This window comes from Vitis riparia, chromosome 8 (genome assembly GCF_004353265.1).
Source record: "Vitis riparia cultivar Riparia Gloire de Montpellier isolate 1030 chromosome 8, EGFV_Vit.rip_1.0, whole genome shotgun sequence".
NCBI classification, from domain to species: domain Eukaryota; kingdom Viridiplantae; phylum Streptophyta; class Magnoliopsida; order Vitales; family Vitaceae; genus Vitis; species Vitis riparia.
Genome location: NC_048438.1, coordinates 20,505,552 through 20,523,614, shown reverse-complemented (window position 1 = coordinate 20,523,614; position 18,063 = coordinate 20,505,552). Strand labels below are relative to the sequence as shown.

The 18,063-nt window shown below is 38.9% G+C and overlaps 3 protein-coding genes and 1 pseudogene across 3 annotated transcripts; all 4 read left to right on the top strand.

The window, feature by feature from the left end:
- Positions 1–316: 316 nt before the first annotated feature.
- On the top strand, positions 317–2,688 carry LOC117920123 (probable L-type lectin-domain containing receptor kinase S.5). The gene has a single exon (XM_034837482.1). The coding sequence runs from the start codon at positions 427–429 to the stop codon at positions 2,389–2,391; it is 1,965 nt and encodes a 654-aa protein (XP_034693373.1). The 5' UTR covers positions 317–426; the 3' UTR covers positions 2,392–2,688.
- Positions 2,689–7,633: 4,945 nt separating this feature from the next.
- On the top strand, positions 7,634–10,065 carry LOC117920008 (annotated as a pseudogene).
- A 453-nt stretch (positions 10,066–10,518) lies between these two features.
- On the top strand, positions 10,519–12,656 carry LOC117920009 (probable L-type lectin-domain containing receptor kinase S.5). The gene is made up of 2 exons (XM_034837350.1): positions 10,519–12,372; positions 12,612–12,656. The coding sequence occupies exon 1, from the start codon at positions 10,568–10,570 to the stop codon at positions 12,320–12,322; it is 1,755 nt and encodes a 584-aa protein (XP_034693241.1). The 5' UTR covers positions 10,519–10,567; the 3' UTR covers positions 12,323–12,372; positions 12,612–12,656.
- A 1,718-nt stretch (positions 12,657–14,374) lies between these two features.
- Positions 14,375–16,718, top strand: LOC117919718 (probable L-type lectin-domain containing receptor kinase S.5). The gene has a single exon (XM_034836955.1). The coding sequence runs from the start codon at positions 14,531–14,533 to the stop codon at positions 16,499–16,501; it is 1,971 nt and encodes a 656-aa protein (XP_034692846.1). The 5' UTR covers positions 14,375–14,530; the 3' UTR covers positions 16,502–16,718.
- Positions 16,719–18,063: the final 1,345 nt, after the last annotated feature.

Genomic DNA, 18,063 nt, shown 5'->3' with positions numbered 1-18,063 from the left:
CCTTTTTCTCGGAAATAGAAATTATTGCCGATCATGTCTAGATTTTGGAAAATTCTTCAAATCCCCGTTCAAAATCATGAAGAGAGATAGGTCCATCAGCAACAGTAAGTAACACGGAAGTTTCACTGTAGAAGACCGTGGACCGGATGACAGGATAAACTAAAACACGTTAAGAGTAGGTGGAAGATACTTGAATTTCTCGTTTATGCAAGTCGTTAATTTGATTTTCACAACCTATAATTTCCTGGAAAACAAACAGTTTGAAAATTGTTGCACCTTCATCCTCCACCCAGATTGCGACTTGGAGGAAAAGTTGTTCAAATAGGCTGATTGTAAAGCATTTCAACATATCCCAAAAGCCCATTTTTCTGTACTTCATTTCTACATCCCATTTCCATCTTTGCAAGCTGAGAGAGCGTGCTGAAAATGAGTTTTTCTGCGATGGTTAAGTCTCTGCTGCTAGCAACTCTCTTGCTTGGTGCCATTGCTCAAGCGAGGTGCTTCACTTTCAATTTCCCATCTTTCAATGAAGACAATGAAAAAGATCTCATCTTGGAAGATTCAGTAATAAGGTTCGGCGCCATCCAAGTTACAGATGACGCTACTGATGAGTCGCTGCTGAAAAATCTGTATGGCCGGGCTTTGTACAAAAGTCCATTCAGGTTCGGGAGCAAAAGCAAAGACAAGGCATCTTTTAATTCCACCTTTGTACTCAACATCTCCAACAAGACAAAACAAGGTGGTGAAGGCTTGGCCTTTATCTTAACTGAACGTTCTGATCTTCCGCAAAATAGCCACGGACAATGGCTTGGGATTGTGAATGAGTCGACTAATGGATCGGCTACAGCCAAGATTGTGGCGGTGGAATTCGACACCAGGAAGAGTTACCCAGAAGATTTGGATGATAACCATGTCGGTCTGGACGTGAATTCCATATATTCAATCACTCAACAGAGCCTGCAGAGCATCAAGCTTGTAAGTGGTGATGATATAACGGTGAAAGTTGAGTACGATGGGGAACTTTTGAAAGTATTTGTAGGAGAAAACGCGAGCACACTTGTAATTTCAGAGACTATTGATCTCGTAACACATCTACCTGAGAAGGTCTATGTGGGGTTCTCAGCTTCAACTGGAAACGACACCGAACTAAACTGTGTAAAGTCATGGGAATTCAGTGGGTTGGATCTATATAAAGAAGATCCTAACCTGCTATGGGTTTGGATTATTGTCCCTGCCGTGCTAGTTTTATTTTTCGTGTTTGTTTTCTTGTATTGGAAATGGAAATGGAAATGCAAAGGTGAGGTTCCGGTGGAGGAGGTCGAAGATGATAGGGAGGTAGAGATACGTATTCAAGGCTCATCCACGGCTCCAAGGAAGTTTAGATTGGAAGAACTCAAAGCTGCTACAGAAAACTTCAAGAACAAGCTTGGAGAAGGTGGATTTGGGAAGGTGTACGAAGGATTTTTGGAAAATAAAGCAGCGGCGGTGAAAAGATTTTCTAGGGATGCACGTGAAGGCAAGCAAGATTTTATAGCAGAAGTCACAACAATCGGCAATCTCAATCACAAGAATCTTGTCAAATTATTGGGGTGGTGCAGCGAAAGAAATGAACTGATTCTGGTGTACGAGTTCATGCCAAATAAGAGCCTCGACAAGTTCATATTTTGCAATCAAAATCCGGGTCCTGAGACCGATCAAATTACCCTGAATTGGGGAAAGAGGTATCGGATCATTAATGGGGTTGCTCAGGCGCTGGACTATCTTCATAATGGATGCGAGAAGAGGGTGCTTCATCGGGACATAAAAGCAAGCAACATCATGCTGGATTCTGAGTTCAATGCCCGGTTGGGGGATTTTGGCCTGGCCCGGACCATCCATTGCAGCGATCAAACTCATCATTCCACCAAAGCAGTTGCAGGAACACCTGGCTATATGGCTCCAGAAAGCATCCTTACTTGGAGGGCAACTGTTGAAACCGATATCTACGCATTTGGCGTCCTTGTACTGGAAGTTGTCTCTGGCAGAAGTCCCGGAGATCAAAGCAAAAAGAATAAGTACACCAGCCTGGTGGATTGGGCATGGGAGAACTACAGCAGAGATAGGATTCTTGATGTGGTAGATTTACATTTGAATGGGGATTTCAACAAGGAGGAAGCTGAATGTGTGTTGATATTGGCATTGGCCTGCTGCCATCCGAATCCATACCAGAGGCCATCAACCAAGACTGCTTTGCGGGTTCTCACAGGAGAGGTAGCTCCACCACTTATCCCCAAGGCCAAACCTTCTTTCATGTGGCCAGCCATGGAACCTCCATCCTTCAATGAGGATTCGAAGGACTACACTTTTGGTGGAGACCAGCCTTCTCCATTTGCAGAACCCAGTGGGAGATAAGCCAGCCATGCCCAAAAAACCAAGTCAGGTGATGTCCATCTTCTATCAGTTTGTTTTCATAGTTGATGGTGGATCTTCAGATGCAGCATTAGGTTCATTGACGTGTTCATAAATGTTCTTTTATTTTTTATTTTTTTAGGGCATGAATACCCTCCATTGTTTGTTAGAATCTGTTGGCACTATTTATTTTTTAGTTGATAGTACCATAATGAATGTATCCTGTATTAGTTTTTTTTTTTTTTTTACCAAAGAAATACAATGTCAACAAACACATGCTAATGTATTGATTTCCCTGGAGTTTGTCGTCTTTTTCTCCAATTGGAAGGAGCTTATTCTTGGAAACTTCTCATGGAGGACCCAGGAATGAGGACTGGATCAACACAGTACTGGTCATCCATTGACTATGGCCGGTTGTGTTTTTGGTCACATTTTTAATTCCTCTTTGAAAATTGAGGAAATTTCCTGGTTACTTGTTAAGAGAAAACAAAATAGACTATGTTATAGAATTACACAGGAAAAATGTATGAATCCTATGTCGATTATCATTGACCTGAATTAATTTATGAGAAATTGATAGGCACTAAACGGGCATAAACAATTTTATAAACAAATTATCCAAACTGATGAATGTCATGGAATTAAAAAAATTGCAAACTATAGCTCATTGGAAATGAAATCCAGGAGGAGAAAATATCTGATAGAGCTAAGGACCAAAGGGGATTGCAAAGGAGAAAACCCAGAAATAATTTTGGAAATGAAATCCAGGATGAGAAAAAATCTGAAAGGGCTAAGGACCAAAAAGGAGTGCAAAGGAGACAAGCCAGGCCCCTCCCAATTTGCAGTCAGATCTTCAAACTTAATCCCTTACGTATATCCATAACTAGACATATTTAACTGCTGGATGCATCTACCACCAGCAAACACCTTGATGGTTGGCTTCAATTTAATTAGTTCTTTTCTCTTAGTCTTAGCATTTAATCAATCTATAATATTCACCCCATTGATCAGCAGAATTATAATAGACAAAGAGGGAAGGAAAATGAAGTTTCTCCTTATACAAGTGATGAACATGATTTTTGTGTTAAGTCCTTCAAATAGGGTAGCTGCAAATGTTTGAACATAACCTTTCCCAAGCATATCGATCCCATAAAGGCCATTTTCTGTACTAGATCAGTCCATTGTATTTGCATCTTTGGCAGGCTGAAACAGAATGTTACACAACAAATATTCCATGTGCTTTTCTGCAGTAGTTAACTCTCTACTGCTAGCAGCTCTTGATTGGAGCCAAAATATGTGCTCTAATGATACATATTCGATATGATTTGTGCACTAAAGGACATTCAAATCACCCAACTTGACTTAAATCAATGTTAAGGCCCTAGCCATGAGTTTAATTTGTACTTTGGAGACTTATATCAGGTTTAAGGGAAAAAAATTGTGCAAGTTGAATCACTTTAGATTTTGAAAGATCAAGAAATGGCTAAAAGAGGAAATAAGTGAGTTAAGACTCATGGACCATAAGGAAATGCAAGACAAGGATATCATGCATTTGGAAGACGAGAAGAGTAAGAAAGAAGGCAAAAAAACATGGGAAATGAGGCATGAAGCAAGATTCGGTTGCATGGAAATTTAGAACTCAAAAATCTTATGGTATTATATACTCTAACTTTGAGGATAAATTTAGAGCAGTTTCTAGAGTCCATATATATATATATATATATATATATATATATATATATATATATATATATATATATATATATATATATATATATATATATATATATATACACACTATATATATCGTTTCGAAGCTCGAGAAGTTAGGAGTTCAACGCTTTAAACGGTGTGCAAATCGGAGCTGCAACGAAGAAGTTATGATCATTTGAAGACAACTGCACCAAGTTGGAGGGTCATTTTGAAATTCAACTTATGAATTTGAAATCTACTTCGAAATGACACCAATTTCGAATTCACCCACTGCCACTTTGATGTTCTGTCTCCTTTACCTCGGGAATTGTATCTATTCAACTTATGAATTTGAAATTCACTTCGAAATGACACCAATTTCGAATTCACCCACTGCCACTTTGATGTTTTGCCTCATCTACCTCTGGAATTACATCTAGGGCACTCCATCCGCCCTAAGTGGACCCCACATGACTAGAAATCACCATTTTATTTTTTTTTAATCATTTTTAGGAAATTATTTTGTAATAAGTGGCCAATAAGAGTGTGTCACATGTTAGGTAATAGATGATATTATATAAATTCTCTCAATTTTAGGTTTTAGGGATCTTTTATCTTTTTCCGAAGAGTTGGACATTGAAGGTGGAAGAAGACGAGAATTTTGGTTTGTTTTCTTTTTCTTCTTTATTAAATATATTGTTTTTAGTTTCTTTTGATTTAAATTATGGATTTTTACCCTATTATGGATTATGAATGTGACATCACCTCATGAGAGGCTAAGAGCCAACTTGGGGCTTGAAGCATGAAAACCTAAAGGCTAGGAAACCTATAGGTACAATGGGTAAATTATTATAACAATGAGATTAATTATTGGTTGGGTGACAATTTATCATTTTTTTATCCTATCCTTGTGAGTTCGTTTAGAGAATGATACGATAGGTTATTACTTGATACTAATGATTCTTGGTAATTCTTTATCATTAGTTATCATCGTCTTCCCTACCGTTATTTGCCCCTAAACAAAACTATAAGGAGTAGGAAGGGTTAAAAAGTCAAATCTTAAATTGGTAATCAATCTCATTCATTTGATGGTTTTAGGAATTTGTTTTAAAAATGAAAAATTAGGTTTCAGATGTAATTTTGAGTTATAGAACTCAACTTGATCGCAAGCGGCCAATGATCCCAAAACATTAAGATCATATTTCTTAAAAGACCCTTGTTTTCTCTAATTTCTATACCCTAAGTTGGATTGTGGAAAACCCCAAACTTGAATCAATTGAATTTAAAATCAATATTTATTTTTTTATTAATTTAATTTCTTTTACTTAGTTTCGCATTATTCACATATTGTTTTTCACTTTAGGATTTAAACAAAAAAAATTCATTTATTCTAGTATTGAAAATTTTCAGAAGCCAGTCCTTGAGAACGATACCCGGAATACTACAAAAGTCGTAGTGACTCTTTCTCTAGTTTTTCTTAATCAGAGTTACTATGTAAAAAGGCTAAGTATTTTGGTACAATAGAGAAGTTCGGTCAGCTCTCTTAGTGGGTGTTGTTACCCAAGTTAGGTGCTTCAATTTCAGTTATCTTACTTTCAAGAAAGAAAATGAGGGTGATCTCTTCTTAAGGAATTCATCTATACTTTTCAATGTCATCCAAGTTACACCTGATGTTAGATCCAGTGGTCTCTTCGCAAATGAATCCAGTTGGGCTTTGTACAAGAAGCCATTCAAGGTGTGGAGCAACAACGAAGGCATGGCTTCTTTTAATTCCACCTTTGTACTCAATATCTTTAGCGGCCAAGGCCTGACCTTCATCTTTGTTGAATGACATGTCCTAGGAGCTGCTGACATGGAGCTAAGTAGATTGAAGTGGAAGTAGTCAAATAAGTTAGTCATATGGAAGATTTACCTATCCTTAGGAAGAATTTGTTGGTTTGTTTTTATTCTTTAGGAAGTATTTATAGATAACAGGTTTGTTACTATTTTTATGTTTTTCTGTTTTAAGCTAGCGGTATAAATAAGTGCTTTGAAGCTTAATAAAATATATCACTTCATATGTCTCAATGTTCTATTGCTTTATGAGAGTTTCTACACTTTGTTTCTATCAAAACAAACAATCTTAACTGGGAATAACATTCCTCCACAGAACAGTGGAGGGAAATGGCTTGGGATTGTAAACGAGGATACAGTGTCCTCAACTAAAAGCCAAATAGTGGCAGTAGAATTTCTCACTGGAAACATCACTACAGAAGATTTGGATGGTAGCCACGTTGACCTGAACTTGAATGGCTACTTAAAAAGAGAAAAGCCCCTTAGTGTGAATATTTCAGCTGGTAAGAGAAAAGCCGGTCATTTCTGACTCTCTTAGCCTATCCTACTCTCCCTCAGAGGGCTTTTGTAGGATTCTCAGCATCAACTGGAGACAATACCCAACTAAGCTGTGTAACGTCATGGGAATTCAGTGCATCGGATTTAGATGAAGATCATCGTAACTTGCAATGGATCTGGATCATAGTTTCTGCAGTAATAGTTTTGTTTATTGGATTGGCCTTATCCTTGTAGTGGAAATGGAAATCTTATGTGGGCAAGGGTGATGATACTGGGTTAGAGCTACAGATTGAAGGCTCATCCACGGCTCCAAGAAAATTCAGATTGAAAGAGGTCGAAGCTGCTACAGAAAACTTCAACTCTGATAACTTGCTTGGCAGAGGTGGATTTGGGACAGTCTATAAAGGAGTCTTGGAAAATAGGGAGGTAGCTGTGAAGAGATTTTCAAGGAATTCACACGATGGCAAGCAAGATTTTATAAAAGGGATGATTTTAGGAAACTCTAAGAATGTGGACTGAGAGCATAAAAATTGACCATACTTCTGGTCTCCCAATTAAATGAATTTGGATTTCATTTCACTCACATTTTGATTTTTCCTCATAAAAAATTAGCCAACATCACCAATACCAACCTAGGTTCATTCTTGAATCTGTCAAGAAAAAGACACGTGGCATATTACACCCAAGTTACATGAACTTGGTGCTGATTATCAAAATTTAGCCAAAAGGGGACAAAATTTTGGCAAGTAGAATATATAAAATGGGAAATATTAATATTCTTATGTATTAAATAATACAAAGTTTTTGTAAATCGAAATCAATCAAAATGAAAAACCGGTCAAGGAAATTGAATAGAAATTAGTTTTCTAACTTAAAAGTTAAAACACAGGCAAATTTAAGATGGTTTCAATTACTTCTAAGAATACACATCAAAAGTCATGAACAAGAAAAAAATGTGCAATTTAGGGAATAGGAAGGAAAATACGAGTGAAAAACAAAAAGGTCGGACTTTATAAACTTTTCTTTGAAGAATTTAATCTTTTGCTTGCAAAGGGTAAAACCAGAAATTAGTGTAATGGTCAATAAATTGTAGTTTTTTAAGTCTCCAAAACAACTCTAGGCCTGTCATCATTCACAGCATTATAGTAAGGGTTGAAGAAGCAATGAAGTTTCGTGATATACAGGTCTTAGCGTGATTTTCTTTGCCTATATTTCTTTATTTGAATATCAGATTCCATTCACAGCTTTGAAATTCTCTCTTTCGACCTTTTTGCCGTATTTGAAAGATTAGAAGATGAGTTCTACAAATAGCTAGGCTGACTGCAAAAGAATTGGACTCAACCTTCCATATATCTCTTTGAAGCCGATTTCTGTGCTTCATTAGAATACCCTTCTTGGCGAGCTAAAAGAGCATGGCATTCTACCATTTTCCGGGCTCTTCTGCGGTAGTCGGGGCTCTGCTGCTAGCAACTTTCTTGGTTGGCGCTGTGGATCGAGCTGGCTGTTTCAGTTTCAATTATTCGACTTTTGAGAAAGCAAATGAGTCCGATTTCACCCTACATAATTCGTATATAATTCTCGGTGCCATCCAGGTTACGCCTGATGTTACAAAAGGAGACTACCTCATGAATCGGTCTGGGCGGGCCCTGTTCAAAAGGCCATTCAGGTTGCGGAACAACACGTCTTTTAGTTCCACCTTTGTACTTAACATCATCAACACCACAAACCCAGGTGGTGAGGGTTTGGCCTTTATCTTAACTGGGCATACCGATCTTCCAAGTAACAGCCAAGGACAATGGCTTGGGCTCGTGAATGAGGCCACAGTGTCATCACCTAAAATTGAAACGGTGGCAGTAGTATTTCTCACTGGGGGGAGTAACACAGAAAATTTGAATGGTAGCCGGGTTGGACTGAACTTGAATGGCTATTCAAAAAAACAAGAAAGCCTATATGTGGATCTTTCAAGTGGTAAGGATGTCAAGGTGAGAGTTCGGTATGATGGGGAAGTTTTGAGGGTTTTGTGGGGGAAGACACGAGCTCACCAGCACTTTCTGACTCTCTTGATTTCTCCATTTATCTGCCTCACAAAGTTTATGTGGGATTCTCAGCTTCAACGGGAGATTATTCCCAACTAAACTGTGTAAGGTCATGGGAATTCAGTGCATTAGATTTAGATGATCATCAGATGCCGCAATGGATCTGGATCATAGTTGCTGCAGTAATAACTTTGTTTATTGGATTTGCCTTTTCCTTGTTCTGGAAATGGAAATATTATGTCAAGAAGGGAGGTGATCCAGGATTTGAGCTACAGATTCAAGGCTTATCCACGGCGCCAAGAAAATTCAGATTGAAAAAACTGGAGTCTGCCACAGAAAACTTCAATTCTGATAACTTGCTTGGCAGAGGTGGATTTGGGACCGTCTATAAAGGAGTCTTGGTAAATAGGGAGGTAGCTGTGAAAAGATTTTCAAGGAATTCACATGAGGGCAAGCAAGATTTTATGGCAGAGATCACAACAATCAGCAACCTCCATCACAGAAATCTTGTGAAATTATTGGGATGGTGCCATGAGAGAGATGAACTGCTTCTGGTGTATGAGTTCATGCCAAATAAGAGCCTCGACAAGCTCATATTTTGCAATCAGAATCATGGAGCAGAGACTAACCCAGTTACTCTAAATTGGGAAAGGAGGTATGCTGTCATTTGTGGGGTGGCACAGGCACTGGACTACCTTCATAATGGATGTGAGAAGAGGGTGCTTCATCGAGACATAAAGGCAAGCAATGTAATGCTGGACTCAGAATTCAACGCCCGATTGGGGGATTTTGGACTGGCTCGAACCATCAATCCTAGTGACCAAACTCACCATTCCACCTTGCAGGAACGCCTGGCTACATGGCTCCAGAAAGTTTTCTTATTGGGAGGGCAACAGTTCAAACAGATGTCTACGCATTTGGTGTCCTGGTATTTGAAGTTGTCTGTGGAAGAAAGCCTGGAAGACAAAGCACGCAGAACAACTATAACAATAGCATAGTGGATTGGGTATGGGAAAATTACAGGGGAGGGAGGATTCTGGATGTGGTAGATTTGCGATTGAATGGGATTTTCAGCAAGGAGCAAGCAGAGTGTGTATTGGTTTTGGCTCTGGCTTGTTGCCATCCAAATCCATACCAGAGGCCATCCATGAGAACTGTCTTAAGGGTTCTTGCAGGAGAGGTTGCTCCACCAGTTATCCCCATGGACAGACCTGCTTTTGTGTGGCCACCTGCAATGCCTCCATCTCTCAATGAGGATTTGGAGGACTACACTTTCAGTGGAGACCGAAACACCCCATCTTCAGAACTGATTGGAAGATGAATATCGTGCCAGTAATTCAAAGTCAGGGGTGTCCATTTTCTATATATCATGCCTCTTGTTTTTCATTAGTTTATGGTGGTGAATCGCTTTAGCTTCATTGATGTGCTAAATTTTCTCCTTGTTTTCATGAACACCCCTTATTGCGTGTTTACAAATTTTCCCTCTCTTTGATTGTTCAAGGGCATGAGTACTCTTCGCTATATATGTGTTAAAAAATGTAGCTTTAGGTACTATTACTTTTTAGTTGATAGTGCCTTTAAATGTAGCTTGTAACTATTTCTTCTCCCAAAGAATATAAAGACAGTCGTTCTCAAACTCATGCTAATAGTTGGTCTTTCTACGGAGAAGAGCTTATACTTGGAAACTTCTTATGGAGGACTCAGGACTGAGGGCTGGATCACCACAGTTCTGGTCATCCAATGACTCTGGCCTAACTCATGTCCTACAATAGGATGGACTTGGGTTGTGTTTTTTTTATCACATTCTTCATCTTTGAAAATTTCGGAAGTTTCCTAGTTGCTTGTTAAGATATTTTTTTTAGCCGTTCATATCCCAATTTATAACTATTTCTCAGCTGGTTGTGTGGATCGCCAGCAACCGGCATGATGGTCAGCCTCTAAAGTCTTGGCATATATTTTTAACACATTCAACAGAAATATAATAAAAGGAAACCCGAATTTCCCCTTGTATAAAGTCATGAACTTGAATTTGGTATCAAGTTCATCAAATGGGCTGACTGCAGTTGTTTGAACAGAATCGTTTCCTGTACTTGGTATGCATCTGGTCAGGCAGAGACAGTATGTTAAGCCATGATTTTCTGCGGTTTAATGCAGTAGCACTAGCAACTGTCTTGGTTGGCGCTGTTACTCAAGCTGAATGCTTCAATTTCAGTTATCCAATTTTCAAACCACAAAAAGGAGATGATTTGACGTTCTTCGGAGATTCATATATTGCTTCTGACACCATCCAGCTAACACATAATGTTTTAAATAATGGAGGATGTGGCTGGGTCTTTTATAGAAGGCCTTTGAAGTTGTGGAGCACAGGCAGAGGCACATTACCTTTTAATTCCACCTTTGTGATCAATATCACTCCCCTCACATATCCAGGGGGTGAAGGCCTGGCTTTTATCTTAACCGGGCATCCGGATATTCCAGCCAACAGCGTAGGAAAATGGCTTGGGATTATAAGCGAGAATACAATGGGATCAAGTACAAGGGGAGCTGTGGCAGTAGAATTTGACACCAGGAAGAGCTACCCAGAGGACTTGGATGATAACCACGTCAGCCTGGATCTGAATAGCATCTACTCAAGAAAACAAGAGAGTTTAAGTGTCAATCTTTCAAGTGGTATCGATATAAAGGTGAAGGTTCAATATGATGGGCAAGGCTTGAGCATTTTTGTTGGGGAAAACAGGAGCGTTCCTGTAATTTTCGAGTCACTTAATCTCTACGACTATCTACCTCAGAAGATTTATGTAGGATTCTCAGCTTCAACTGGAGTTTATGCACAGATCAATTCTGTGAAGTCATGGGAATTCAGTGGGTTGGAAGCTGCCACAGAAAACTTCAATTCTCATAACTTGCTTGGCAGAGGTGGATTTGGGACCGTCTATAAAGGAGTCTTGGTAAATAGGGAGGTAGCTGTGAAAAGATTTTCAAGGAATTCACATGAGGGCAAGCGAGATTTTATGGCAGAAATCACAACAATCAGCAACCTCCATCACAGAAATCTTGTGAAATTATTGGGATGGTGCCATGAGAGAGATGAACTGCTTCTGGTGTATGAGTTCATACCAAATAAGAGCCTAGACAAGCTCGTATTTTGCAATCAGAATCATGGAGTAGAAACTAACCCAGTTACTCTGAATTGGGAAAGGAGGCATGGTGTCATTTATGGGGTGGCACAGGCACTGGACTGCCTTCATAATGGATGTGAGAAGAGGGTGCTTCACGGAGACACAAAGGCAAGCAATGTAATGCTGGACTCAGAGTTCAACGCCCGATTGGGGGATTTTGGACTGGCTCGAATCATCAATCCTAGTGACCAAACTCACCATTCCACCAAAGCAATTGCAGGAACACCTGGCTACATGGCTCCAGAAAGTTTTCTTATTGGGAGGGCAACAGTTCAAACAGATGTTTACGCATTTGGTGTCCTGGTACTTGAAGTTGTCTGTGGAAGAAAACCTGGAAGACAAAGCATGCAGAACAATTATAACAGCAGCATTGTGGATTGGGTATGGGAAAATTACAGGGGAGGGAGCATTCTGGATGTGGTAGATTTGCAATTGAATGGGGTTTTCAGCAAGGAGCAAGCTGAATGTGTATTGGTTTTGGCACTGGCTAGTTGCCATCCAAATCCATACCAGAGGCCATCCATGAGAACTGCCTTGAGGGTTCTTGCCGGAGAGGTTGCTCCACCAGTTATCCCCATGGACAGACCTGCTTTTGTGTGGCCACCTGCAATGCCTCCGTCTCTCAACGAGGATTTGGAGGACTACCCTTTCAGTAGAGACCAAAATACTCCATCTTCACAACTGATTGGGAGATAAAAAAATCAGGATAAAATCTGGGTCAGGAGGCATCCATCTTCTATATATCAGTACGCTTCATGTTAATTTTTCATTAGTTACAGTAATAGCTTCATTGATGCTTCAAATTTTCTTTGCTTTTCAAGGCATCAACACCCCTCATTGTGTGCTACAAGTTACAATCAAGTCTCTTAAATTGTATCAAACTCTACTAATGATAGCAAATGGAGTTTATTGCAGTTGAATCATTGATATTATGCTTGTTAATGTTGAATTGTAAAACCTAAATCAATCTTATTACATCATGCAGAAGATGACGGAGGTCGAACTTCCGCTGAGTTTGCTAGGATTGAAGGGACAGTGCCCGCAAGAGAAGTTTATTTTATTCACTAGAAACTAGGATTGAACCAAATTCCTCATCACCAAATATGATATAATCTACAAGATTGAGATCCATATAAATGGATTAAACAAAGGTGGGCTTACTCAACAAAATGACCTGGAACAGTTGGTCAGCGATTACGTAGTGTGCTATCCTCAACATTCTCACTACTCCCAGTCCCAGAAGATAAGCTTGAAATTTGAACCCCTTGGATCCAGAAATTAAAGAAGCTGTCTAGTGACATAGACATAGTCCAAAGTCAGAAGAAGACCACTAGTTATTATATTTGACAAACTCCATTGATATTGATACTGACAATGAATGCTAATATTTGTATACTTATACCTCAAAGCCAAAAGAGGACTTGAGGCCCTTAATTGCTCTTATCCAGAAGTCGTATCCATGGAAGCTGAGTTTTCCAACTTGCTCTTTGAAAAACCACTCAATGGCGGGCATGTAGAAACAATTTCTTCAATCTATTTCTCTCTTCTTTTTTTTCCACAAATAAATAGATAAGACTTTGTTATCGGGTGAAAGTTATTCATGAAGATAGTCTACACGCCAAACGGTAGTATCTATAATGTGGAATTCAAACAATATGATTTTTGGATCAAAAAGGCATAAATCTTAGGTGTACAGTTGTATTTCTCCTTGGTCAATAAATTATGCCTTGAAAAATAGAGTACAGGAAGCCCATGAACATAATCAATAAGTTTGAAAAGAAGAGAGTAGGGTGGGGCCGTGATTCCTTCAAGTTGAACAATAGAGTATAGGCTACTGTTCAAATGATTAGACTTGGCCGCCCTGGGAACTTTTCCACGTTCTCTAGAACTCATTCTTATCAACTTGACCAGCTATTTGTCCGTACCACCAGAGATTTTAAACAAGGGATGATTTTAGGAAACCTCTAAGAATGTGGACTGAGAGCATCAAAATTGACCATACTTCTGGTCTCCCAATTAAATGAATTTGGATTTCATTTCACTCACATTTTGATTTTTCCTCATAAAAAATTAGCCACCATCACCAATACCAACCTAGGTTCATTCTTGAGTCTGTCAAGAAAAAGACACGTGGCATATTACACCCAAGTTACATGAACTTGATGCTGATTGTCATTGACCCACCATTAAATTTAGCCAAAAGGGGACAAAAATTTGGCAAGTAGAACATATAAAATGGGAAATATTAATATTCCTATGTATTGAAGAATACGAAGTTTTTGTAAACCAAAATCAATCAAAATGAAAAGTCGGTCAGGGAAATTGAATATAAATTAGTTTTTTAACTTAAAACACACGTTTAACAAATTTTTAATTAGGAATGATTTTTGAGAATTTATTTATTTTCAGAACAAATTTAAGATGATTTCAATTACTTCTAAGAATACACATCAAAAGTCGCCAACAAGAAAAATCGTGCAATTTAGGAAACGAGTGAAAAAAAAAAATGGAACTTGATAAAATTTTCTTTGAAGTATCTAATATTTTGCTTGCCAAGGGTAAAACCGGTAATTAGTGTAATGGTCAATAAATTGTAGTTTTTAATTAAGTCTCCAAAACAACTCTAGGCCTGTCGTTTTTCACAGCATTATAATAACGCTCGAAGAAGCAATGAAGTTTCGTGATATACAGGTCTTTGCGTGATTTTCTTTGCCTACATTTCTTTATTTGAATATCAGATTCCATTCACTGCTTTGAAATTCTCTCTTTCGACCTTTTTGCCGTATTTGAAAGATTAGAAGATGAGTTCTACAAATAGCTAGGCTGACTGCAAAAATACTGGACTCAACCTTCCTTGGCAAGCTGTGCTTCATTAGAATACCCTCCTTGGCAAGCTGAAAGAGCATGGCATTCTCTCATTTTCCTGGCTATTCTGCGGTAGTTGGGGCTCTGCTGTTGGCAACTTTCTTGGTTGCCGCTGTGGATCAAGCTGGCTGTTTTAGTTTCACTTATTCGACTTTTGAGAAAGCAAATGAGTCCGATCTCACCACAAATAATTCGTATATTGTTTTCGGTGCCATCCAGGTTACACCTGATGTTTCATCCGGAGCCCTCATCGAGAATCAGTCTGGACGGGCCCTGTTCAAAAGGCCATTCAGGTTGCGGAGCAACATGTCTTTTAGATCCACTTTTGTACTTAACATCTCCAACAAGACAAACCCAGGTGGCGAAGGCTTGGCCTTTATCTTAACCGGGAGTACCGATCTTCCACCAAGCAGCCATGGACAATGGCTTGGGATTGTGAATCAGACTACTAATGGATCGGCTGAAGCCCAGATTGTGGCGGTGGAATTTGACACCAGGAAGAGCTACCCAGAAGATCTGGATGATAACCACGTCGGTCTGAATGTGAATTCCATCAATTCAATCACTCAAAAGAGCCTAAGCCTCAAGCTTTCAAATGAAATTGGTAAGAATGTAACGGTGAAAGTTGAGTATGACGGGGGAGTTTTGAGAGTGTTTGTTGAAGAAAACGCGAGCACGCCTGTGATTTCTGAGACTATTGATCTCTCAAAATATCTACCTGAGAAGATCTATGTGGGGTTCTCAGCTTCAACTGGGATCCAGACCGAGCTCAACTGTGTGAAGTCGTGGGAATTTGGTGGGTTGGATATATATGAAGAAAAAAGCCTGGTTTGGGTGTGGATCACAGTCCCTATAGTAGTGTTTCTTGCCGTCACCATTCCCCTCTTGTATTGGAGATGCACACGGGAAGACGAGGGTCGCGTGGAGGATGGTGATGATCCAGAAGTGGAGCTACAAATTCAAGGTTCATCCATGGCTCCAAAGAGATTCAGACTAAAAGAACTTCAAGCTGCCACGGCCAACTTCAACAGCAAGAACCAGCTTGGAGAAGGGGGATTTGGGAAAGTCTACAAAGGAGTCTTGGAAAAGAAGGAGGTAGCTGTGAAGAGATTTTCGAAGAATTCCCATCAAGGAAAGCAAGATTTTATAGCAGAAGTCACAACCATTGGAAACCTCCACCACAAGAATCTCGTAAAATTAGTGGGATGGTGCTATGAAAGAAGTGAGCTGCTTCTTGTGTATGAGTTCATGCCGAATAAAAGCCTCGACAAACTCATCTTCAGCAATCAAAAGCAAAGCACAGAGACTAACCCAATCGTACTGGATTGGGAAAAAAGGCATAGCATCATCCGTGGAGTGGCTCAGGCGCTGGACTACCTTCACAATGGATGCCAGGATAGGGTGCTTCACCGGGACATCAAAACAAGCAACATCATGCTAGATTCTGAGTTCAACGCGCGGTTGGGGGACTTTGGACTGGCCAGAACCATCCACCCCAATGACCAAACTCACCATTCCACTCAAGTTCTTGCAGGAACACATGGCTATATGGCTCCAGAAAGCTTCCACAACAGCAGAGCAACCGTTGAAACAGACGTGTATGCTTTTGGGGTTCTTCTATTGGAAGTTGTCTGTGCAAGAAAGCCTGGAACTCAGAGCATGGAGAACGATTATAACAACAGTATAGTGGACTGGGTGTGGGCGCATCACAGGAGGGACAGGCTTTTTGAAGTCGTAGATTTCCGATTGAACGGGGATTTCAACAGGGAGCAAGTTGAATGTGTGTTGATGTTGGCATTGGCCTGCTGCCATCCGAATCCATACGAGAGGCCATCCATGAGAACTGCTTTGAGGGTTATCACAGGGGAGGTTGATCCACCACTTATCCCCTTTGACAAGCCTGTTTTCATGTGGCCAGCCACAGCTCCTCCATCTTTCAATGAGGATTTGGAGTACTGCTCTGTAAGTGGAGGCCAAATGACTCCCCTTTCAGAGCTCAGTGGGAGATAAAAAAAAAAAAAAACATGCCAAAAACTCAGGAAGTCGATTGATATCCATCTCCCGATAAGCGTAGTTCATGTTTTTCATTAGTTAGTTGATAGTGAATTTGTAAATATAGCAAGCTAAGTAGCTTCGTTCAAGGCATGAAAAGCTCTAGTTGTATGTTAACAGTTGTAATGAATGAAGTCTTTTGAATGGAATCAACAACCTAGGTTTTTTTTCCTTTTGTTTTTTTTTTTTTTTGGTAGTTTATTCAGTTATACTAGGGGTTTTCTACACTACTAAAAAGGCCACTTTTGATGTCATCACAAAAAATTGCTAAGTAATCAAAAGTAACCATATGGCCAGGTAGGCGTCATTTCTGCCCACTTCTATAAAGATCTCCCATTTCTTCCCAACCAGATCTCATTTTGCCACATAGGTTTCCTTTCTCTCCACTTTGATATATTGATCTTATTTCTTCCTACTTTGAAAATGATCTCATTTTTTTGCGTTATGGAATCACATTTCTTTATACCTCAACCATAACAATGGTTTCATTTCTTCCTATTTTGATCTTATTTCTTCGTACTTCAATAATGATCTCATTGTCATGTGTCACGGAGTCATATATGCTTATTACCTTTGTGCAACAATTCAAATATCGAAGACCCAGATCAAAAGTTTGATATGGTACATATCATGCTGGTGGATACCTAATAACATATTACAAGCTACATTTCATGGCAATTGACATCTGTTGAATGATTCCCCACGAGTTAAATCTAAAGTCTTTCAATGGCAGCAAACCCAGACCTTGATGTTGACACATTCAAATTATAGTAGGTGACAACTAACATATGATTAGACCATTTGAAATTGCATACTCAATTAAAATGTATTTAAATGTTCTAAACTACCAAACCTGGAAGATAAGACAAATGTTGACGAGCAATCATCGGTGTGATAAGTTTGACTAGACTAAAAAACGATACAGGATAAACAAGTTTTAATTTAGTTTAGTGTTGTTCATGTCTCTATCAAGTTTTAATTTAGTTTAGGGTTGTTCATGTCTCTATCAACACACATATGACTCCATCCCATTAATGATAAAAAAATTCGACTTTCTATTACTAATTATTTTTTAGTTTGTTTCCTCTCTATGACAAAAACTAATAGGTAGAATCATAAATTTCATACCATTTTCATGAATTAAGATATATTTTTATCTTATTCCAATGTTTGTTGAAAATGTTTTCAAAAGCAGTTTTTAAAAAACAATTTATAAATTTGATGTCTTCTAAAACACTTTTTATTTATTTATTTGTAATAACCTATTTTTAGTGAAATGAATAAAAATAATTAAACTATGTTCTCCTAAAAAACCATACTTTTAGAATGTTTTTAAAAACAGCTTCCAAACATTATCTTAATTGGAAAATAAATTTGGTACTCAGTGGCTAATGATCAAACTCTTGTACTATAACGCCACTTCACCACCACCCATGATGTTTTTTCAAGAACAATTTTCTCAGATATGCCGCTAGGAATCCTTTGATGAAATGTTGACTGCCCATTTCAAACGCAAAACA

Bases quoted from the DNA above. Each gene is read 5' to 3' on its own strand.
- LOC117920123 (XM_034837482.1), top strand. From the start codon at position 427: ATGAGTTTTTCTGCGATGGTTAAGTCTCTGCTGCTAGCAACTCTCTTG.
- LOC117920009 (XM_034837350.1), top strand. From the start codon at position 10,568: ATGTTAAGCCATGATTTTCTGCGGTTTAATGCAGTAGCACTAGCAACT.
- LOC117919718 (XM_034836955.1), top strand. From the start codon at position 14,531: ATGGCATTCTCTCATTTTCCTGGCTATTCTGCGGTAGTTGGGGCTCTG.